Raw genomic sequence first — 25,312 nt, 5'->3', positions numbered from 1 at the left:
GAATGAACAGGATGTAGACAAGGAAGAGCACTGGGAAGGGCAGCGAAACTATCACAGGGACTGGATAAAGTTAGAGGCACTAAATACTATATATACATAGCACTATATACACAAAGTTATGTGGACACCCCTTCAAATGAGTCGAATTGGCTATTTCAGCCACCCCGGTTGCTAACAGGCGTATACAATTGAGTGCTGTTATTGTGAAGTGGAAATATCTAGGAGCAACAACAGCTCAGCCGCGAAGTGGTAGGCTACACAAGCTCACAGAACGGGACCTCTGATGCGGGTAAAAATGGTCTGTCCTCGGTTGAAATACTTACCAAGTTCCAAACTGCCTCGAAGCAATGTCAGCACAATAATTATTAGTCGTGAGCTTCATGAAATAGGTTTCCATGGCCGAGCAGCTGCACACAAGCCTAAGATCACCATGAGCAATGCCATGCGTCGGGTGTAAAGCTCGAAGCCATTGGACTCTGGAGCAGTGGAAACACGTTCTCTGGAGTGACAAATCATGCTTCACCATCTGGCAGTCCAACGGACAAATCTGGGTTTGGCGGATGCCAGGAGAAAGCTACCAGCCTCAATGCATAGTGCCAACTGTAAAGTTTGGTGGAATAGGAATAATGGTCTGGGGCTGGATTTCATGGTTAAGGCTGGGGCCCTTAGTTCCAGTGAAGGGACATCTTAAAGCTACAACATACAATGACATTCTAGATGATTATGTGCTTCCAACTTTGTGGCAACAGTTTGGTAAAGCCCCTTCCTGTTTTAGCATGACAACGCCCATGTACGCAAGTAACCATTTTGGGTGCATTCGTAAATTCAGTCTGAGTATGCCAGAGTGCAGAATAACTGAACAATTTCAAAACGCACAACAAAAAAACAATGAAATTGTTGCCAGCTGAGCTGGTTAGGCTGTTTTCATGTTATCCAGAGGTAAACAAATCATCGGCCAGAGCGTCAAGTGTGCGCTCTGAACGCCCCAAGAGCGAAACGAGATGGGTGGGGCTAAAGCTTTAAGAGGGTGTGAACGATGCTGAATGGGTGTAGACAAAGATTAGCTCTTCACTTAAAAGTGAGTTTACACACTCTCCAAGCAGAATTACTTTCCCATTGCTCCTCAAAAATGCAGTGTGTGCTATACCCTTTTGTTGCTCTAATGTAAAAAACACCATTTCAAATTTTGCTACATTCAACCGGTTTGAGCCGGTTGGTCACATTTGAGTGTTATAAAATAAAAGTGAACTATACCTGACAAGTATGAGTGGTTTAGGTTAATTTCCCATCCTTTGTAGGCTCTGCGCATTTGCTGATCTACTGTTAGCTGATGTTTATTTTGCAAGCTACCGGTAGAAACTGTGTACAGTTGGCTAAACATATTGGAAAGTTAACCGAATTGTACTGTTTTTTTCAACCAACATAGTTTTACCTAGCCTACGTTGGTTTAACCATGATTGCTGCTGACAGACATGATAGACTACATTGACTAATGGACCAAATCAAATTGGCTAGCTAGCAAATAACAGATCCCTTCAATACTGCTAGAAAACAAGTTAACTAGATGGCTATATCCAAATATTGCTTGATTTGTTTGCCATCTTTAGTGGTGATGACAGTAGTCCGATTAACAACTTGCCAATGTCAAGATCTTCCCAAAAGCCACATTCTATTATAAATACATACACATTTAAGACAGCTCATGCAAAAACAAAACAAGCAGTGGCCTGTTTGATGTGACAGAAGTGAAAGTCATTTTGACAACAAATAATATGGAACAGAGGTGAACATATCCGGGCGGGCCACTTAACACTGAATGAACAGGATGTAGACAAGGAAGAGCACTGGGAAGGGCAGCGAAACTATCACAGGGACTGGATAAAGTTAGAGGCACTAAATACTATATATACATAGCACTATATACACAAAGTTATGTGGACACCCCTTCAAATGAGTCGAATTGGCTATTTCAGCCACCCCGGTTGCTAACAGGCGTATACAATTGAGTGCTGTTATTGTGAAGTGGAAATATCTAGGAGCAACAACAGCTCAGCCGCGAAGTGGTAGGCTACACAAGCTCACAGAACGGGACCTCTGATGCGGGTAAAAATGGTCTGTCCTCGGTTGAAATACTTACCAAGTTCCAAACTGCCTCGAAGCAATGTCAGCACAATAATTATTAGTCGTGAGCTTCATGAAATAGGTTTCCATGGCCGAGCAGCTGCACACAAGCCTAAGATCACCATGAGCAATGCCATGCGTCGGGTGTAAAGCTCGAAGCCATTGGACTCTGGAGCAGTGGAAACACGTTCTCTGGAGTGACAAATCATGCTTCACCATCTGGCAGTCCAACGGACAAATCTGGGTTTGGCGGATGCCAGGAGAAAGCTACCAGCCTCAATGCATAGTGCCAACTGTAAAGTTTGGTGGAATAGGAATAATGGTCTGGGGCTGGATTTCATGGTTAAGGCTGGGGCCCTTAGTTCCAGTGAAGGGACATCTTAAAGCTACAACATACAATGACATTCTAGATGATTATGTGCTTCCAACTTTGTGGCAACAGTTTGGTAAAGCCCCTTCCTGTTTTAGCATGACAACGCCCATGTACGCAAAGCGAGGTCCATACAGAAATGGTTTGTCGAGATTGGTAATGAAGAACTTGACTGTCCTGCACAGAGCCCTGACCTCAACTCCATCAAACACCTTTGGGATGACAAAGTCAAGGTATTGGAGTGTATGTAAACTTCCGACTTCAACTGTATATAAACACACACACACACACATAGAATTACTATATTAGCACAGTAGCTATTATACAGTCAACTGTTACTGTTCTAGGAGCAATGGCTTTTAGACCTTCAGGAGGCAGCTAGTAGGGTTATAGAGAACTTCAAGTTGATCATTTTACTTTTCCAGTGGGCAGCAGGTCAAAGTAAGGGCTAATAGTAAATTATCCAAAGCTGTTCATCTCCCTCTCACACAGATACAGTACTCTCACATACCCACACAGTAACAGACAGACACTGGATACAGTCATTTGACACAACTGGACAAATACAGACAACACACATAATGCACACACACGTTTACATGGGGGCCACGAGTGGGGGTTTACGCCACAGTGGGTATACAGGGGGCCAGTAAAGGGTGTGTGTGTTCTCACAGTGGTGTCTCTGTGGCTGGTTTGGCTGGCAGAGCGGACATGGGTGCGGTGGGCACCAGAGCGGGCGGAGATGGTTGGCGAGTTGCCCTCGCTGAGGGAGCGCGCAGTACCGTCCCAGCCCTCAAAGCGTGCCAACGGACTGGGCGAGCGGCGCTACCCACGAAGGGACAACGGGAGGAGGGATAGAGAGAAAATGGTTTGTGTTTCAAGCAGCGGAAGTTGTAAAGGGTACTGCATAACTCAGGTTGAGGGAGGGGGCCAGACAGAGCAACGTCTTTCTTTTATACTGTTTACTGGGGTTTAGATAAAACAGTACTCAAGTTAAGGGCAATAGTTTGAACTTTGAATGTAAGAATTATTTAATATACTATGCTGCAGTGGACTGAAGTTCTCTTTCAAATTTGTTGAAATCAAGCCCCCTGGGCAAAAGTGCAGCAATGGGGTGAGATTATGATTGATGCATTTGAAAAATTCAGCAGCCAAAAGAATAAAGGGCACATAGGAGCATTTCAAAATGGATAAAGTCAGTCAGTCAGTCTTACCTGTGCTGGGTCCATGGAGGGCAGGCAAAGGTGAATGCTGTCCACCGAGGTAGCGATGGAGTCCAGAGAGGGGACGTACCTAATAGAGTTGTAGTTACTGAGAGAGTGAGAAAGTTTGTGGAAGAGAAATAAATCATATTAATGAAAAAGGAAATAAGATAAATAAAAAAGGAGAGAAAGACAACAAGGCATACAAACCTGGCACCATTACATCTGAAATGGAGCCAAGCGACAGACAGTGTGTGAACAAACTTCAGAAAAAAATGTAAACTATTTATTTTAAGGAACTCAGTCCGGCTTTCAACTTACTCTTGAAAGTTGTAATAGTAGAATGCACAAGGTTCAATCTCGAAATGTAGTGCATCATCAGTTTTCCTCGTCATGTCAGTCATTGCATATCTTAGAGCAGGGTTTCCCAAACTTTTTCACTCTGTGCTCCCCCCCACCCCGCCCCCCCCCGAACGCGCGACTTCTATTTCTATGTGCACAAGCACTGTTCATGACAAATTGTTTACCTCTCGTTGGTGGAGAGAATTTTGCAGGGTTAAAACTTATTTCCTGCCATTCTACACATTTTGTCATGGGGTGCAAAGAAAATGTTGCCGTTTTAAAGCACATTCTCTTGCAAATCTATACATTTTGCCATGTCTAATGTGTATTCATGTGATATTTGAGTGATACAATTTACAACAATAACTATGGACAGATTATTTATTTTTTGAATCATTAACTGACATGGGCTAGTTGATCTGGAGTTATAAAGAGTTATAAATAGCTAAGGTATGCAATGACTAACATGACAAGAGAAAGTGGGGCCCTGAGTGAAAAAGTCACAAGGCTTGCTTTATGGAAGAGTGACCAGAAAAAAGCCATTGGTTAAAGAACACAATAAGCGAACACATTTGCCAAAAGGCATGCGGGAGACTCCCCAAACATATGGAAGAAGGTACTCTGGTCAGATGTGACTAAAATTGAGCTTTTTGTAAATCAAGGAAAACGCTATGTCTGGCGCAAATCCAACACCTCTCTTCACACGAGAACACCATCGCCACAGTGAAGCATGGTGGTGGCAGCATCATGCTGTGGGGATGTTTTTTCATCAGCAGGGACTGGGAAACTGGTCAGAATTGAAGGAATGATGGACAGCTCTAAATACTATGAAATTCTTGAGGGAAACCTGTTCCACTCTTCCAGAGATTTGAGACCGGGATGGAGGTTCACCTTCCAGCAGGAAAATGACCAGAAGCATACTGCTAAAGCAACACGAGTGGTTTAGGGGAAACATTTAAATGTCTTGGAATGGCCTAGTTAAAGCTCAGACCTCAATCCAATTGAGAATCTGTGGTATGACTTAAAGATTGCTGTACACCAGTGGAACCCATCCGACTCGAAGGAGCTGGAGCAGTTTTGTCTTGAAGAATGGGCAAAAATCCCAGTGTCTAAATGTGCCAAGCTTATAGAGACATACCCCAAGAGACTTCCAGCTGTAATAGCTGCAAAAGGTGGCTCTATAAAGTATTGACTTTGTTTCACAAGAAAACATATTTTGCATCTTCAAAGTGGTAGGCATGTTGTGTAAATCAAATGATACAAACCCCCAACAATTCCAGGTTGTAAGGCAACAAAATAGGAATAATGCCAAGGGTAGTGAATACTTTTGCAAGGCACTGTAGTTCTGTCCTTGAGCTGTTCTGTATTATGTTTCATGTTAATGAAGAGTAGCTGCTGCTTTTGCAACAGCTAATGGGGATCCTAATAAAATACCATCCTCTGACATGTAATGAACAATTCCTTCTGAAATTAACGTATTCGGTGGATAACTGATGTATTGGAAACTGCACACGGACACAGTGGTCCTTTTTTCTGATATAAAGAGATGCACATTTTGATGTGTCTTACTACATTGTATGTTTTCTGGTTAATGTATTTTTGAAATTGTACGTTAGGTTGTCTAGTCATAACATTCAGATGCAGTAGATGGTGTAGAATACAGTATACACACATATGAGTAGAGTAGGATATGTAAACATTATATAAAGTGACATTATTTAAAGTGACTAGTGATACCTTTATTAAGTCTATTTATTGAAGTGGCCAGAGATTTGAGTCTGTTGGCAGCAGCTATGTTAGTGGGAAACTGGTTAGTGATGTTAAACAGCCATCACCATGTTAGTGATGGCTGTTTAACAGTCTGATGGCCTTGAGATAGAAGCTGTTTTTCCGTATCTTGGTCCCAGCTTTGACGCAACTGTACTGACATCGCCTTCTGGATGCGTGGTGAACAGGCTGTGGCTCGGGTGGTTGTTGTCCTTGGTGATCTTTTTCCTTTATGTGACATCGGGTGCTGTAGGTGTCCTGGAGGGCAGGTAGTTTGCCCCCGGGGATGTGTTGTGCAGACCGTACTACCCTCTGGAGAGCCCTGCGGTTGTGGGCGCGGTAAGCAAATTGGAGGGGGTCTAGGGTATCAGGTAGGGTGGAGGTGATATGATCCTTGACTCGTCTCTCAAAGCACTTCATGATGACAGAAGTGAGTGCTACAGGGCGATAGTTATTTAGTTCAGTTACCTTAGCTTTCTTGGGAACAGGAACATCTTTTTTTTTTATTTATTTCACCTTTATTTAACCAGGTAGGCTAGTTGAGAACAAGTTCTCATTTGCAACTGTGACCTGGCCAAGATAAAGCATAGCAGTGTGAGCATACAACAAAGAGTTACACATGGAGTATACAATTAACAAGTCAATAACACAGTAGAAAACAAAGGGGGGGTCTATATACAATGTGTGCAAAAGGCATGAGGAGGTAGGCAAATAATTACAATTTTGCAGATTAACACTGGAGTGATAAAAGATCAGATGGTCGTGTACAGGTAGAGATATTGGTGTGCAGAAGAGCAGAAAAGTAAATAAATAAAAACAGTATGGGGATGAGGTAGGTGAAAAGGGTGGGCTATTTACCAATAGACTATGTACAGCTGCAGCGATAGGTTAGCTGCTCAGATAGCTGATGTTTGAAGTTGGTGAGGGAGATAAAAGTCTCCAACTTCAGCGATTTTTGCAATTCGTTCCAGTCACAGGCAGCAGAGTACTGGAACGAAAGGCGGCCAAATGAGGTGTTGGCTTTAGGGATGATCAGTGAGATACACCTGCTGGAGCGCGTGCTACGGATGGGTGTTGCCATCGTGACCAGTGAGCTGAGATAAGGCGGAGCTTTACCTAGCATAGACTTGTAGATGACCTGGAGCCAGTGGGTCTGGCGACGAATATGTAGCGAGGGCCAGCCGACTAGAGCATACAAGTCGCAGTGGTGGGTGGTATAAGGTGCTTTAGTGACAAAACGGATGGCACTGTGATAGACTGCATCCAGTTTGTTGAGTAGAGTGTTGGGAGCCATTTTGTAGATGACATCGCCGAAGTCGAGGATCGGTAGGATAGTCAGTTTTACTAGGGTAAGCTTGGCGGCTTGAGTGAAGGAGGCTTTGTTGCGGAATAGAAAGCCGACTCTTGATTTGATTTTCGATTGGAGATGTTTGATATGAGTCTGGAAGGAGAGTTTGCAGTCTAGCCAGACACCTAGGTACTTATAGACGTCCACATATTCTAGGTCGGAACCATCCAGGGTGGTGATGCTAGTCGGGCATGCAGGTGCAGGCAGCGACCGGTTGAAAAGCATGCATTTGGTTTTCAACATGCGGGGACAACAGACTGGGCTAGGGATGGTTAAATATGTCTGTAAACACACCAGCCAGCTGTTCTGTGCATGCTCTGAGGACGTGGCTAGGGATGCCGTCTGGGCCGGTAGCCTTGCGAGGGTTAACAAGTTTTAAATGTTTTATTCACGTTGGCCACGGAGGAGGAGAGCCCACAGGCTTTGGTAGCAGGCCGTGTCAGTGGCACTGCATTGTCCTCAAAGTGTGCAAAGAAGTTATTTAGTTTGTCTGGAAGCAAGACGATGTCCTCGACGGGGCTGGTTTTCTTTTTGTAATCTGTAGACCCTGACACATATGTCTATGTTCTATGCCTGCCCATACAATAAACCCACAATGGGGCACACGTTGACATCAGGAAACCACTCTCCCACACAATGCTATACAACGCTGTCTGCCATCTGCCCTGTACAGTAGAAACCGGGATTCATCCGTGAAGAGCACACTTCTCTAGTGTGCCAGTGGCAATCAAAGGTGAGCATTTGCCCACTGAAGTCGGTAACGACACCTAACTGCAGTCTGGTCAAGACCCAGTTGAGGACAACGAGCACACAGATGAGCTTCCGGTTGGACGTACTGCCAGATTCTCAAATGACATTGAAGGCAGCTTATGGTAGAGAAATTAACATTAAATTATCTTGTAACAGCTCTGGTGGACATACCTGCAGTCAGCATGCCAATTGTAAGCTCCCTCAAAACTTGAGACATCTGTGTCATTGTGTTGTGTGACAAACCTGCACATTTTAGAGAGAGGACTTTTATTGTCCCCCAGCACAAGGTGTACCTGTATAATTATCATGCAGTTTAATCAGCTTCTTGATATGCCACACCTATCAGGTGGAAGGATTATCTTGGCAAGGAGAAATGCGCACTAACAGGGATGTACATTTCTGGGATCTTTTATTTGAGCTCATGAAACACTTTACATGTTGAGTTAATATTTTGCTCAGTGCATAAGTCAGAAGTATGATGAAGATATAAAGTGGGGACTCTAGCAAGCCTCATTAAATAAAGCCTCTTCTTCTTTTGTAGCTCCCAAGGCAGCACCCTGAATACCATGTTGACAGAGGTATGCAGTCACGCTCTCATCATGTTTTGCAGTTAGGTGTAGTTTTGCAGTTAGGTAATGTTCCAAATGGCACCCTATTCCCTATATAGTACACTACTTTCGGCCCATGGGGCTCTGGTCAAAAATACTGCACTATGTAGGTAGAAGGGTGCCATTTGGGACACATACTAAATCAAACTGTGTGAATCCAATCATGGACTTTGGTGTACTGGCCATGCAAATAGCTAAAAGTAGAAGGCCTGGTTTGAATGTGTAAATGGTCTGCTACATCAACACACTGCAGGTCTTGAGCCTAGTAGTAGTTTTGAGAAACGTTTGACTGCTTAAGTGGAAACTGAGCTCTGCCAGTGGAGAGTTGTCAGAACAGACTGTAGTGGAAACTCCCGCTCTAAATGACTATCCCAAACAGGCTGGACCAATGAGGGCTGTGGTGTGTGTGTGTGTGCGTGCTTGTATGAGTTCCAAAGAGAGGACTGCAAAGCCAAGTTCACAGGAAACCCACTAAGCCAACTCAACCTCAAACTGTTACAATTTTTTATACTGTAGTTTGATATTTACTGTACATTATAGAGGTCTTGTTGACACCTTTAGCTAACCAAAGAGCGTAATGAATGTCATACATCACCAATTACAATAGCAATACATATAATCACATTCAAATAAACTTCGACTCCTACTTAGCTGTGTTTAGGTGCTTTGGACAAGGGTTAGGATGAGGTACACTTTGGAGTTTTATTTGAAGAGTACCCCATGAAGACTGGATATCTAAGCCTAGTCATTCTCCCACTTGCCTGCTCACCCTTCTACCCTCTCTATGATGGAGGAAGTCATCCACCCACCCACCCTCCCTACCCCAATCAGCTCCTGGGGGACATGCGTTTTGGCTGTGGCATGGACGACCAGTATACCCCTCCCCCCACCATGGGATACACACACACATTCCCCTCTTATACACAGCGAAATGAAATCCGGAACATGTGTTTGAGTCTGCACACAGTAGAGGCTTGCTGCAGACATCCTGAGTGAGATGAAGCCAAGTGTGTGTGTGCTCCATGCATGTGTGTGTGTGTCATCCCAGGCCATTCCATGGTAAGCAGACAGGACAAATGGGTGACAGACTGTCTGCAGCCGCCACGCCCCACTATTCTTCCCTTCCCTTGGCTCCACTTCACATGTCCCCTCGGAACTTTACTCAGTCACCTGCTCTCTTTATCATCCCTCCCCTATCTCCCCCTCCTTCATCCCTCTCCAAGGCTGCGTTCCAAATGGCACACTATTCCCTACACACTGCACTAGTTTTGACTTGGATCTGGCCAAAATAGTGCAGCATTTAGGGAATAGGGTGCCATTTAGGGATCAAATGTTTAACTAAGCCCTATTACGGGAGCACACTTCCTGAGCTGGCTCCAGTCAGTGGAACTGTGATAGCACAGACACACTGAACTTCACTTATCTGCTCCTACTATCCATTTGATCCAGTTTCTCTTCCTGCACCGCCCCAATTTGGTAAGCTCTCTAAATATCAAGACGGCCACCATGCAGTGTCAAAGGCAGGGACTTTGGTGTGAAGCAGTGTGCGTATGTGTGCCAAAACTTAGTACCTGAGCACTTAGTGTAGTGTGTGTGTACACAAGTGTTGGTAAGTTTGTGTATGAGTAAGAATGTGTGAGTACGTGTGTGTGATTAGTGTTTTTGCGTGTGTGTGTGTGTGTTTAGCTACCTGCTGATGCTGCTCTTGCGGGACAGCGTGTTGCTGGGGGAGGCAGGGGGCGTCTGGTAACTGTAGCTGTATTCAGATCCCTTCAGATCCAAGATCACCTGTTGAGTGGGGAGAAAAAAATTGTGTGAGAATGAGTACATGGAACAGTGGGAATATCTAACACTGTGTGTGTGTGTATGTGTGCAAGTATGTGGTTAAGTGTATTTGGGAAGGTATATTGATGTCTCTGTGTGTGGTGCGAACAAGTGTGTGTGTGTGTGTGTGTGTATGTGTGTGTGTGTGTGTGTGTGTGTGTGTGTGTGTGTGTGTGTGTGTGTGTGTGTGTATCATCCAGCTTACCTGTTCGCTGGCGAGGGGCAGTTCGCTGGGCTCGGCCGTCAGGCTGCTCAGGTCTTCTAGGATGGTCTGCAGGTGGGTCACTTCTCCCAGCATGCTAATCTCATGATCCTGTACACACATAACCACAGATCAGACACACACAACCAATCACCAAAAACCACAGCGCTGCCCATAACCACAGATCCCAGACACAACTATCAGTTACAAATAGCCCCTAGTAACAAGGCTTGGGCGGAATATCAGGGTAATTGGTTTTTCAATACCGTCAAAACTATTACTTTCAAGTTTTTCCAATACATGTGTATATTTGTAGCTATTTATTTAGTAAATACCAGCAGTCAACTTGTGCAATACGTTAGGAGATAAAGCAGATCACGTTATTTTGCATTTTGAAGCTTACTTAGTTCCCCAGAACAGTTGAGCCAGTCACATATTTGTAAATAAGACAAGGAGACAAAGCGGGAGCAGGTGAGTCCAGCTGCGTATTGACACGGGTGACGTTTTATATTGAAAGTGACTTTTTTTGCTTCAATAGAGTGATCCGGGTGGTGCAACTATACTTTTCCTTCACAGAACGTACATCACTGCAACACATTCAGCTGAAAATATCTTAATTTTCATCAGATGACAACAGAAGTGCAAAGCTATTTCACTGGCAGCCACACAAGTAAATGAGCTTACAATGAAAAAGCAAGGTCTGCTTGACAAATGATGCATGGCCATCACATTTCTCCTCCCTCATCTTCATCTGCCCTAGTCCATTCAGGAGACCAGGTAATCTGTTTACAAATTGTATCATTAGACGGTTCTACAGCTGTTTTTTTCCATGGAACTCCATAGGCCAGCATAGCTGACCTAAGCTGAAGATGAAAAAAATAGTTACCTGGTGATATAAATGCTTCTTATAGTTCCTGGAATGTCCTTATACCATTACATCGCCATGGGCATGGATTCCACATTTGGACCATTGGGGCGACGTGAAAGGCAGTCCTCCAGATCGCAAGGCATTATTGTTAAATATTGGAGTCTGGGCGTGCGATTAAGTTTCCCAGTTGCATAGTTTTTACATTTCATGCCAAACAGATATTGTGAGAGCAATAATAGGGCCAAAGCGTAGTTTACATAGATCAATGTACATCACTTCTTCCAGGGCAATGGGAGCCACCATATTTCTCGATTCTCAGCCAGGGAGCGGAAGAGTTGTGTCTAAACCAATTTATACATTCGGCGAAATAAAGCTTGGAAATATAATTAAGAGTTTGGAACGGATAGCCCTCCAGCATCTTTCCCTCTGAGTAAATGTGTTAATTTATTCTGGGATCTCTTACCTTTCTATTTACATTCTGAACATTCACTGTGGAGTTTATCCCAATAGCCGGAAGGGGGAGACATAGGAAGCATTGAGCTCACAAAATTTAACCAAGGCAATATATTAACTTTCACGATAGAAATTCTGCCGGTTAGAGCGACTGGAATGTTAAGCCATCTACTGTGGTCTGATTGAATTGATTTGAGCGATCTGTTTAAGTTTTGGGCAATGGTTTTATCTAAAATAAATATACTGATTCCTACATTTTTAAAATGGGAAATGATTGGGATTACATAAGAGATGGGGTCCTGTGCTGGGTTCTTAAGGGGGAGTAGGGCAGATTTATTTAAAAACGTGAAATGGAGCTGAATTTCTCTATAATCTTCAAAGCATTCGGGAGAGATTGAGATACATTGTCTAGATAAAGTAAGATAGCGTTGGCGAATAATGAGATGACGTGATCCATATAATTTAGAGATATTGGTGTAATTTCTTTCAATTGTAGCATCCATTGTTCCCTCAGGAGGTTGAAAGGATTTGGCATGGCCCCTCAGAACTTTTACAGCTGCACCATCGAGAGCATGGTTGTATCACTGTCTGGTAACTACACTGCCCTCGACCGGAAGGCCCTACAGAGTGTGTCGCGGGCAGCCCAGCACATCACTGAGGGTAAGTTCCCAGGATGTACATGGCAGGCGGTGTCGGAGAAAGTACACCAAATATTGCCAGGCTCCAGCCACCTGAGAAATTGCCAGACTCCATGCTCTCGTCTGGCAGGCGGTACCAGTGTATCAAGGCTCAGAACAACAGACTCTTAAACAGTTTCTATCCCCTGGCCATAAGACTGTTAAATGGCTAACAGCTACTGCTCTCCCACAGTCTATCCCCAAGTCTCCCCACTAAGACAGCTTACACTCATGTTTTTTTTTTTTGATGTTGGGAAGGACCTGCAAGTTAAGCATTTCAATGTACTTGTGCATATGACAAAACTTAAAATACTGTCTACATCACAAATGGAAGCCTATTCCCTACATAGGGCTCTCGTCAAAAGTAGTGCGCTATGTGGAACTGAGGCCTTGAGGCACTGACCGTCCAATCACCATCAAACATTGCCAGATTCACTCAAAATAGACTCTCTCTCATGTCAACAGCGTAAACAGTGTTGAACTTGCATGGTGTTACATCATGGGGTTCTGGGGCCTCCAACCTGTTCCAATCACTTAATCACCTGTTCCAATGCGAAAACTGTGTGTATGAGGGCTTTATACTCTCATCTGACCCAGACTCAGTCAGTACTCAGTCAGTACTACCTAAACAGAAGCCAGAGACTTTTTATATGAAAATGGATCAACTTCAGCAGCTGAGTGTTCCGCATGAATCATAAAGACTGATTCTGGATTATAATTATAATAATATCCACACCAAAAATACATATTTGGCATGGACACTGATTCTAGATGAGAGGATAACCCCAGCGCAGGTTTGATGTGAATACTGACTGATTCCGGATCAGATGAGACTATAACTAACTCATGAACACATATTTGTCATGAACATAGACTGATTGTAGATCAGATGATAATGATAATATTATTATAACCTACTCACCAGCACAGGTTTGAGCATGCTGACAAAGGCACAGTAACGGCCCCTCTCTTCGATGAGCGCCCGGCACACCGCCCTTTTCTCAGTCTCCTCCAGCACAGCATAGCGCACGTTCACCTCCTGCAGGGCGCTGTCCAGCTGCCCGCGCACCTCGTCCTTTCCTAGGGAAACACAGGGGGGAACCAAAGTTGACAGGCAGAGCAGACTGGCAAAATAACAGGCAAACAAAGCCAGCGGGCTGCTATAGCAAGTTAACAAAACTCAGGGTAAAAAAACGATGCCCGAAACACGTTTGTTGAGGGGTGTGCATTTAAGTGATAATGCACGAGAAGACAGTGTTTGGAGGATATCCTGGCACGGGTGTTGCTAGGCCCGAAACCATGTCGAGGGCCAATATATCCTTCAAACAACGGCTTCAAGGGCATTATCACTTTTATACAACTGGTTACCAATATATCCAAATAATGATTCACATTTTAATTTAAAAAAGATATTTTGATGAATTTATTAATACGATTTCATCCTTCCAAGAGATATAGTCCCGACACAAATCTAGGGTTGCTGCTCGTTCGTTCAATTGGATCCGTTTCCAGAGACGCGACCCAGTCTTTTTGTTCTGTATCTATGGACGCGACTCAGTCGTTCGTTCTAAATGTTCTACTGCCATACTGTTAGGCAACGTTCTCATCGCTTGCTAGCTAGCCAACTACAGCTAATTTATGGTCATGTCAAACAGTGCAGCCAGAATAACGGCAAAGTAGCTGCATTTGCATTAAACTGTTTTCTAGTGACATTTAACAATGAGCTAATGATGCGCGATTTCACCTGGCATAGAAAATGTGCTCTCTTGTCAGGACACTGTTGTTCAGAGGAACTAGCCAACAACACAGTTAACACAATCACTTCAAACTGAAGCTGGAAAGAATCCAAACTAGCAGCATTTAGTTTTCCCTGTTTGACATGGTATCCATAAAAATGTGGCCTATTCAGGATTTTGACTGGCAGAGAAAAGCTGCCTGCCTGTCTCGTTCAGACTCCTACACTTTCATTACTATGGAACAGCTGGAGATATAATTCTGTATTGAAACGGAGACAGACAGCAAGGTTTATACAAGTCTCTGCTATTGAAAACCAATTGCTAGTCTAAAAAAAGGGAGATCATGTCTAGATGCTTTTTCAAATTAAATCACATTTTATTTGTCAAATGTGCCGAATACAACAGGTGTAGTAGACCTTACAGTGAAATGCTTACTTTACAAGTCCTTAAATAGCCAACAATGCAGTTATGAGAAATACATGTTAAGTAAAACATAAAAGTAACAAATAATTAAATAGGAGCAGTAAAATAATAATAGCGAGGATATATAGAGGGGGTACTGGTAGAGTCAATGGGCAGGGGGCACCGGTTAGTCGAGATGATATGTACATGTACAGTAGGTTGAGTTAAAGTGACTATGCATAGAATATAAACAGAATAGCAGCAGTTTAAAAGAGGGGGGCAATGCAAATAGTCTTGGTTACCAATTGATTAACTGTTCAGGAGCCTCTTGGACCTAGACTTAGCACTCCTGTACCGCTTGCTGTGTGGTAGTAGAGAGAACAGTCTATGACTAGAGTGCCTGGAGTGACAATTTGTAGGGGCTTCCTCTGACACCGCCTGGTAGACGTCCTTGATGGTAGGAAGCTTGGCCCCAGTAATGCACTGGGCCGTAAGCACTACTCTCTGTAGTGCATACTGTAGTACATTGCGGTCGGAGGCCGAGCAGTTGCCATACCAGGCAGTGATGCAACCATGCTCTCGATGGTGTCGCTGTAGAACTTTGAGAGTCTGAGGACCCATGCCAAATCTTTTCAGTCTCTGAGGGGGAATAGGTTCTATTGTGCGCTCTTCACAACTGTCTTGGTGTGTTTGGACTATGATAGTTTGTTGACGTGGACCAAGAAACTTGAAGCTCTCAACCTGCTCCACTACAGCCCCGTCGATGAGAATGGGGGTGTGCTCTGTCCTCCTTTTCCTGTAGTCCATAATAATCTCCTTTGTCTTGATCAGTGGATATCAAGTTTATGATTTTATTTATATATTTTTTTTTCACCTTTATTTAACCAGGTAGGCTAGTTGAGAACAAGTTCTCATTTGCAACTGCGACCTGGCCAAGATAAAGCATAGCAGTGTGAACAGCCCTGGCTGGCTGGGCTGATGAGACAGTGGACTGTGCAGTGAGATGGGACAGAGTAAAACAGGCATTTCAACATCATCGCTTTAGCCAGTGGTAACTTGTGGAATAGACACCAGCTGGAATGCGGTTTTAACCAATCAGCATCCAGAATTAGGCCCACCCATTGTATAATCTATAAATGTAATGAATAATGTACAAATATTTTGAGATCAACTTTCCTCTTAGTATCCGATTCAAATTGCTGGTCAGAGGTGTCTGTTATTTATCCCAAAACCTTTGAAGAGAAATTCAGACTGATTGAGAAACTAAAAATACATAGCTTGAGATAGCCAAAGCATAGTACCTGCTATTGCCTACTTTTGCCACAAGAAAGCAGTATAACCTTGAAAATCACTTTGTTTTGAATATCCTGTGTTTTCTATACACTGAGCATAAAACACATTAAGAACACCTGCTCTTTCCATGACAGACCTACCAAGTGAAAGCAATGATCCCTTATTGATGTCACTTGTTAAATCCACTTCAAATCAGTGTATAGATGAAGGGGAGGAGACCGGTTAAATAAGGATTTTTAAGCCTGGAGACAATTGAGACATGGATTGTGCATGTGGGCCATTCAGAGGGTGAATGGGCTAAGTCAAAATATTTAAGTTTCATTAGAATGGGGTATGGTAGTAGTTGCCAGGTGCACCGGTTCTAGTCAAAAACTGCAACGCTGCTGGGTTTTTCACACTCAAAAGTTTACAGTGTGATTCAAGACTGGTCCACCACCCAAAAGACCTCCAGCCAACTTGACACAACTGTGGGAAGCATTGGAGTCAACATTGACCAACATGCCTGTGGAACACGTTCAACACCTTGTAGAGTCCATGCCCCAACACCAATAAGGATGGAGCACCTATGTAAGAGGATACTACATAAGATACCACTCCTCTCCTCTTCAACTGTTGTGTCAGTGTGCTCTCTGGGAAGATGCATGCTGCAGGCCTGTCGAGAGCAGGAGATGAACCGGAGTGAAGGCCAATGGCGAGCAGCAAAACGGATGTGTGTGTTGACAAACGCTATGTGGTATGCAGGGGTCTATAAAGAGACTCTAGAGGGCACGTGACTGCCTACTCATTTGTGTCCAGCTGCTATGACAACAGATTCCACATACAATTGGCTGTCTGGAAGAAAGGGAAATACAAAAGCTGTTGGAAAGAGGGATCCTAAGTCCCTATATAGTGCACAACTTTGACCACCATCATGATCCCTGATTTCCTATTATGTGCTATAGTACCCAAAGCAGACAGCTCACAAGCCCTACACCCTCCAATAATCCTCTCAAAGGCCAAGAAAATGGGTTCCAAATATAAAAACGCAAATGCGCTGGATCTAACGTTTCCAAAACACACTTCTTTCTAAATCTTGGTTGTAGTCACTGATATTTTCACTGTTAGACTGGTAAAATAGGCAAGGGTGAAGGTGCAAGGTCAGATCAGATATTTATTTGAGAGTTAACGGAATAAAAGACACCTCCATTTTACATTTGAGTCATTTTGCAGATGCTCTTATTCAGAACAAATTACAGTTAGTGCATTCATCTTAAGATGGCTCGGTGGATAACCAAATATCACAGGCATAGCAAGTACACTTTTCCTCAATAAAGTAGCTTTCAGCAAAGTCGGAGCTAGAAAGTGGGGAGAGGGATTGAGGTGAGAATGGATTATTTAGGATACTCTAAAAAGGTGGTAGGGTTTCAGGTGCTTTCGGGAAGATGGGTTGCGAATCTGCGGTCCTAAATTCAGGGGGAAGCTGGTTCCACCAGGGTGTCAGAACAGAGGAGAGCTTGGACTGGGCTGAGTGGGAGCTGGGGTGGGAGGGCTGCAGTATTCTCGATTAGTTGCAGGGATTTGATGGCACAAGCAGGGAGCCCAGCCAACAGCAAGTTGCAGTAGTCCAGACCGGAGATGACAAGTGCCTGGATTAGGACCTGCACCGCTTCCTGTGTGAGGTAGAGTCGTACTATACAAATGTTGTAGAGCATGAACCTGCAGGAGCGAGTCACTGCTTTGAAGTTGCCCTGAATGACAGGGTGTTGTCCAGCGTGAATCCAAGGTTCTTTGCACTCTCAAAACCGTGATGGAGAAGTCTTTGAGCGGGCAGGCCTTCCCTAGGAAGAAGAGCAGCTCTGTCTTGTCAAGGTTGAGCTTGAGATGGTTGACCAACATCCAAGCTGAGACATCTGCCAGGCATGTAGAGATGCATGTCGCCACCTGGATGTCAGAAGGGGGAAGGAGAAAAGTAGTTGAGTGTCATCCGCATTGCAATGATAGGATATGATGGGGATGAGTGACTTGGTGCCTAGAACCGAGCCCTGGGCGAAACCTCTGCGAGAATATGTGGTGTAGACAGATCCTCTCCACGGCACCTTATATGGAGCGGCCTACCGGGTAGGATGCAATCCAACAGTGTGCACAGCCCTGAGAGGGTGGAGAGGAGGGTCTGAAGGTTCACGGTATCAAAGGCAGTGGATAGGTCTAGGAGGATGAGAAGAGAGGAGAAAGACTCAACTTTGGCAGCGCTGAGAGCCTCTGTAATACAGAATAGAGCAGTCATGGTTGAGTGAACTCTCTTGAAGACTAACTGGTTAGGGTCAAGAAGATTGTTCTGAGGGCAAAAACAAGAGACAGCACTCTCAAGTGTTTTGGAAAGAAAAGAAAGGGATACAGGTCTATAGTTTGAGACGTCAGATGCGCAGAGTGTTTGTTTCTTGAGGAGCGGAGCGACTCGGGCCATTTTGAAGTCAGAGGGGACACAGCCAGTGGTCTGTTGATAAGGGAAGTGAGGAATGGGAGGTCTCCAGAGATGGTCTGGAGAAGGGTGGAGGATGGGGTGGGGTTGAGTTGCAGAATTTCTTCTGGAGAGAGAAAAAAAAAGTAAAGGAGTAGGGCAGTTCTGTGTGAGTGAGACCAGTGTACTCAATAGGCTGAGAGAATGAGCAGCGGATGTCAACCTTCTTTTCAAAGTGGTTGACAAAGTCATCCGCAGAGAGAAAGGAGAGGGGGTGGAGGATTAAGGAGGTAGAAGAGTTTAGGGCTAGAGGCAGAAGCTTGACATTTAGAGTGATAGAAAGTGGCTTTAGTAGCAGATACAGTGGAAGAGAAGGTAGAGCGGTGGGAGTGAAAGGATGATAGGTCCTCCAGAAGTTAAATTATCCTCCATTTTCCCGCAGCCCTGTTCTTTAAGCTCGCAAAGAGTCACCGAGCAGGAGGGGAGGGCTGAGCCCGCTGGAGGAAAGGTGACAGTGCGAGTCATATGATGCGGAAAGACAGGAGAGTAGGGTTAAATAGGCAGAATCAGGAGAAGGATAGAGATAGAGATGAGAATTGTGACTGCGCATGACCCACTGGGCATGGAATTCAAATGAGCAGATGGACAGGTGAGAAAGTTTGGAGAAATGAGGAACCCTGTGCCACCATCACAACCACCAGATGCTCTTGGACTATGAGAGAAAATGTAGCCAGATGAAGAGAGAGCAGCAGTGTTCTCTGGGGAGATCCATGTCTCTGTGAGGGCCAAAATGTCAAGGGACTGAAGGGAAACACAGGCTGAGATAAACTCAGCCTTATTTACCGCAGATCAGCAGTTCCAAACACTGCCAGAGACCCCTAATTCCACAGGGGTTGCGCGTGCAGGGTACACTAAATTTGAAGGGTTGCCGCTAACGGGTGGGGAGCGTTTGTAAAGCCTACAGGGAGAAGGGCGAAACAGGTATAGAAAACACACATTTGCCAAATAACTAGGTAAGATACTCAATTGAGAGAGTGGTGTGGAGCCTTCCTCTCTTTTCTTCCTCAAATAACTCTGCAGAATCGTCTTTGTTTCGGTGACGGTCTTAGTTTTGCCAACGAGCCCTCCACTGACACGACCGCCACTTACAGCTGCAGCTGAGAAACCAGGTCAGACTGAAATATTAACCCTAATTGCTAATTGCCTAGCAGAGGTTGAGAGCACACCTCCGTGTACTAATTGCCTGGAGAAGAGAAATCACTCGCCCTCCAATACAGCGACTGATTACCAAAACAAGTCACAAATTGCCCTGCTCCTTGATCCTGGTTGATGTGTCAACAACTATCTGCAAATGAATGAATGGCACTGCAACAAATGTTTCAGAGCACTCTCGTCTGAGTGTACCAGAGCACAGAATAACTTATGAATTTACAAACGCTCAACACCAGTTGAATATGGCCGGTGTCAGTAAACATTGGCAAAAAAGCATGATTAAATTGTTGCACAGTTACTGGATAACATGAAAACAGCCTAACCAGCTCTTCTAGAGCGAGAAAAATGGTCAGAGTTTGTGTGGGGGCTAAAGCTTAAGATGATTCTTATGGCACACGGTATGAACCAGAATGAACGGGCAAAGCAACTTGTACAAACAAAACGGAGACAGAGGAAGTCTTATTTAATTGAAAGTGTTTGCAGTCTGCCGTGAATCCATGTATACTGTTAAGAGTCCAGCTACAGATATTATACGTTTCTAATTTTGTCAGAAAGTTGTTTTAATTGCAAGTTAAAGCTAACTGTTAGTTAGCTAGCTGACGTTAGATGGCTGGCTCGCTAGCTAACATTACGTTTATGATCTGTGTGTAGTAATGTTCTCAGAATGCCAATCGCATTGCTAGTTATAGCCTAATGTTAGCTAGCTAACTAACATTGAACCTGTTTGGTTAACTATAGCTAGCTATGACAATTTGTATTGCTCGTACTCTATGGATTGAGATTATGGTTCATTGTTTAGCTAGTTAGCTATATGTCTAAACAAAAGACCAAGTGAAAGCTTTATGTTAGCTAGCTGACGATCTGACAGTGATTACGGCTATGTATTGTATAATAATGCTAAAATATTTGTATCTGTAATTTCAGCATCAGTAGAACACGCCCAACTCTCCTCCACCAGTCAAACAAGAAAAATGGTCTAATGCCTCCCATCAAAAAGGGGGGGCTCCTGAGTGGTGCAGCGGTCTAGAGGTGTCACAGCAGTCCCTGGTTCAAATCCAGGCTGCATCACATCCGACTGTGATTGGGAGTTCCATAGGGTGGCGCACAATTGGCCCAGCGTCATCCAGGTTTGGCCGGGGTAGGCAGTCATTGCGAATAAGAATTTGTTTTTAACTTACTTGCCTAGGTATTGCACAGGTTACACCTGAAGTATGAGGACTTGCAGCAAGTGGTGAACTTCAACAACTACGCAGAGGATAGTGCAATAGTATTACCAGGACGCCACCCAGGACACAAACACTTGGTGGAAAGCTGCCGCCATCCCATGTGACAAAAGCAGTATCAGTGTGGTGTCTCTACAAGGAATCGATGACAACACTTGGTAAGAAAAGCAGAACAACACGTTTTGATTATTTAATTGACCTCCAACATGATTGGCACTGAGATTGCTTGTGGAGGATAGTTCGGTGCTGGTGGAAAGCTATGGCTGGCAACAACCCCTGACTCCGTACTTCAGACTGCTGCCACAGTTCAAGCAGTACCAGCACTTCAGCTGAATATCATTTTCATTGTACAAGGTTATTCTTCTTATCTAAACTTGGGAGGTGAATTGATGTTGTGCAACGTTGTAATGTCTTAATTTTCTGTTTGTTATTTCCTGTTTAACAACTGATGCTCTGGAGCTGTTGTCGCCAAGGAGCGTTCAGACTCAGTCGGGACCAGGTTTCAGCTGCTGCACAACGCTGACATCATTCCTCCCATAGATGGTCTGCCTGTACAAGCACCACCTGGAATGGACACAGCTAGAAAAATGCAATCTTCTTGAGATCATCAGGAAGTTTTGCGAAAAAGAGGCTATGGACATCGCACCAAAGTCAAGGGCAGGACAGAAACAGGCTCTCCGAATACAGATTACCCATGTTCATGCGTGGTTCGGATGGACCAGTCATCAGCATTGTCTGCAGTGCCTTTATTCAAATTACTCTCTCCTAACACACGTGCAATACATTGCTGCCACAATTTTTTTTTATATACAAAAACCTCAGTTTTCTTCAGTAATCCACAGGCTCAAACGCAGTCACAACAGGCAGACAAAGAATCCAAGTTGTATCTGTAAAATTCATAGAAACATGTCAAACGATGTTTATATTCAATCTTCAGGTTGTTTTTAGCCTAAATAATCAATAATATTTCAACCGGACAATAACGTTGTCAATATAAAAAGGTAAACAAGGCACTCTTGGTCGCGCGCATGAAAAAGCTCTGACCCGGCAGGGTCCACTCATTCCGACTGCTCTTACTCCCTCATTTTTCAGAATACAAGCCTGAAACAATTTCTAAAGACTGTTGACATCTAGTGGAAGGCATATGAACTGCAATTTGAGTCCTAAGTCAATGGATACTGTAATGGCATTGAATAGAAAACTACAAACAAAAAAATTCCTACTTCTTGAATTGATTTTTCAGGTTTTTACCTGCCAAATCAGTTCTGTTATACTCACGGACATTTTTTTAACAGTTTTGGAAACTTTAGTGTTTTCTATCCAAATCTACTAATTATATGCATATCCTATCTTCTGGGCCTGAGAAGAAGGCAGTTTGATTTGGGCATGCTTTTCATCCAAAATTCCAAATGCTGCCCCCTACCCTAGAGAAGTTAACAAGATGTGGCTGGGGCTTATATAGCATTTCTTTCACATGACCCATCAATTTAGACAAGTGTGTCTGGATAAGCGTCATCTAATATTTACATTTTTTTATCTCGACACTTTGTTGACCTGGAATTTTACCTTATTGTAGGCTACTACTTTTAGTGTTACTACAATACTCACTGTTAAGCACATGACGTCACATGTGAATCCTTAACGAGATGGGTGAGGCTGGCTTAAGAGGGTGAACAATGCTGAATGGGTGTAGACAAAGAAGAGCTCTCGAGTAGGTACCAAAACATTCAAAGGCCATTTTCTCAAAATTGAGGTTACAACAATGGGAAAGCAGAATTACCCATTGTTACTCAAATTCAGTGTATGATATACCATTTTGTGCCGTGTCTCTGCTTTTATCCAATGTAAAAAACACAATTTCAAATTTTGCTACATAAGACTGAATTGAAAATAAAATGACACTGGGAATGCGTTTCCAACATTCCAATGTGTAGAGGAAAACACGGAAGCTGGGTGCCAGAGGCAACGGGGCCAGACGGTATTGTGTTCTCAGAGCATGCGCAGAACAGATGGCAGGCATATTTAGTTATTTTCAACCGCTCCTTGTCCCAGTCTGTAATCTCCATGTCTTAAACTGACCACCATCATTCCTGTTCCCATGAACACTAAGGCTTCCTGCCACAATGACTACCGCCCTGTAGCACTCATCTGTAATCATGAAGTGCTTTGAAAGGCTGGTTATGCCACATCAACTTGAATATCCCAGACCCAATTCAATTTGCATACCGCCCCAACAGATTCATGAGACGACACAATCTCAATTGCAGTCCACACTGCCCTCAACCAACTAGATAAGAGGAATACCTGTGATAATGCTGTTCATTGACTACATATCAACGTTAAACAATATTTGCCTCTCCAAGCTCGTCACAAAGCTTAGGACCCTGGGACTGAACCCCTCCCTATGTAACTGGATCCTGGACTTCCTGACGGGCCGACCCGAGGTGGTGAGGATAGGCAACATCCCCTCTACCACACTGACCCTACAGGGGTGTGTGCTTAGTCCCCCTCCTATACTCCCTGTTCACCCATGACTGATTGGCAAAATACGACTCCAACATCAAGTTTGCTGACGATGCGACAACGACTGATCACCGGCGATGAGAAGACAGCCACAGGGAGGTGGTCAGTGTGGTGTTGGGACAACAACCACTCCCTCAACGTCAGTATGAACAGGGAGCTGGCAAGCACTCAAGGCTACACTGGTTGAGGTCTCCCAGTATTATGACTGGTGCATCTGGGTGTTTTTGCTGGCAAGCATGATACTGGGAGACCTCAACCATGCTTGCCAGCAAAAACACCCAGACACACCAGTCATAATACTAGGAGACCTCAACCAGTGTAGCCTTGAGTGCTTGCCAGGCTTCTGCCAAATCGTCAAAGGCAACACCAGGATGGGGAATATTTTGGGCAAGTGCTATGTCAACATCAGACTCCTACACCACCCGTATTAAACCACCGATCTCCAACTCTGACCACAACGCTATCCAGATCACCCCTGTCTACAGGACAAAGCTAGAGAAGCAGACCAGTGAGAAAGACAGAGTGTGATGCTAGGTGCATTTGCTGTTTTGTAATGAGGGACATAGGTAACATAGTCAAACTCCCTTGGGAGATGATCTAAGAGTAAGGCACAGAACCTCCATCCATTTGGACAGCAGGTAGCCTAGTGGTTAGAGCGTTGGACTGGAAAGGTTGCAAGATCAAATCCATGAGCTGACAAGGTACAAATCTGTCATTCTGCCCCTGATAAGAAAAAAATATTATTTTCAATGACGGCCTAGGAACAGTGGGTTAACTGCCTTGTTCAGGGGCAGAACCACAGATTTTTACCTTGTCAGCTCGGCATTCGATTTTGCAACCTTTCGGTTACAAGTGGAGCTGCAGTGGAGCAGGACGAGAGCTTCAAGTTCCTTGTTTTCCAAATAATTTAAAATGGTTCCCACACACAGTCGTGATGGTGTGATAGCACCTCTTCCCCCTCAGGAGGTTGAAAAGGTTTGGCATGGGCCCCTACATCCTAAAAAAATTATACAGCTGTACCACTAGGACTGGCTGCATCACTGCCTGGTATGGTAACAGCTCAGCCCTGGATCGCATGGCGCTACAGAGGGTGGTACGGACAGCCCTGTGATTCACTGTGGCTGAGCTCCCTGCAACCCAAGCCATAGATTTGTCTCTGCTTCAACACAGCAAGCGGTACATCAAGTTTGACACCAACAGGCTCCTGAACAGCTTCTATCCCCAAGCCTAAATGAATTTATGAATTTGCTTCTTACAATTATGGATAAGCATTCACCTGTTAAGAAACCAACTTAAAATTATTAAGGCTCCATGGATTACTGAGGATTTGAAACATTTTATGGTTGGAAGAGTGGCTAATAAGTCTGGCTGCACATCTGACTGACTGTCTTACTGCAAATTGAGAATTTATGGGACTAAACTCAACAAAAAGAAGAAACTGTATATGAAGCCAAGATCAATGATGGAAAGAATGATGGAAAAACAGCGCACCATAAATTAAATTATGGGCAGAAAGACTAATTCAACACCATCTTTTCATCAAATCAGATGGCTGATTCATCACAAAACCATTTGATGTTGCCAATTATTTTAACGATTACTTAATTGGCAAATTTAGGCAGGAAATGCCAACAACGAACAGTGAGCCATTGTACTCATGCATAAAACATTTAAATAATGAAAGAAAAACATTAAGTTGTAATTTTGTTAGTGTGGGAGAGGTGGAAAAAATAATAGTTATTGATCAATAATGACACCTGGCATTGACAACTTAGATGGAACGCTACTGAGGATGGTAGCTGACTTTATAGCCATTCCTGTCATATCTTTAATCTGAGCCAAGAGGAAAGGCTTTGTCCTCAGGCCTGGAGGGAAGCCAAAGTCATTCCACTACCAAAGTGTTTTTTTGACACTACACAAAGCAAGTCCTGCAGGCTCTCCTTTTATCTTATCT

At 44.0% G+C, this 25,312-nt stretch overlaps 1 protein-coding gene across 6 annotated transcripts in view; it reads right to left on the bottom strand.

Moving 5' to 3' along the window:
* Positions 1 to 25,312, bottom strand: part of LOC109890755 (protein MTSS 2) — a 116,926-nt gene that overhangs the window by 15,758 nt on the left and 75,856 nt on the right. For 3 of the 6 annotated variants that reach the window (XM_031824655.1, XM_031824654.1, XM_031824656.1), the window contains exons 7-11: positions 13,455 to 13,612; positions 10,538 to 10,645; positions 10,199 to 10,296; positions 3,706 to 3,802; positions 3,164 to 3,316 (exon numbers count right to left, since the gene is read on the bottom strand). In XM_031824655.1, the coding sequence (XP_031680515.1) occupies positions 3,164 to 3,316; positions 3,706 to 3,802; positions 10,199 to 10,296; positions 10,538 to 10,645; positions 13,455 to 13,612 (614 nt within the window). The remainder of the gene's footprint in view (positions 1 to 3,163; positions 3,317 to 3,705; positions 3,803 to 10,198; positions 10,297 to 10,537; positions 10,646 to 13,454; positions 13,613 to 25,312) is intronic. The other 3 variants (XM_031824657.1, XM_020482766.2, XM_020482768.2) reach the window with 1 other exon arrangement.

Source organism: Oncorhynchus kisutch, linkage group LG5 (genome assembly GCF_002021735.2).
Source record: "Oncorhynchus kisutch isolate 150728-3 linkage group LG5, Okis_V2, whole genome shotgun sequence".
In the NCBI taxonomy this organism is placed as follows: domain Eukaryota; kingdom Metazoa; phylum Chordata; class Actinopteri; order Salmoniformes; family Salmonidae; genus Oncorhynchus; species Oncorhynchus kisutch.
The sequence above is the reverse complement of the archived record's forward strand: the minus strand, read 5'-3'. Positions and strand labels throughout refer to the sequence as shown.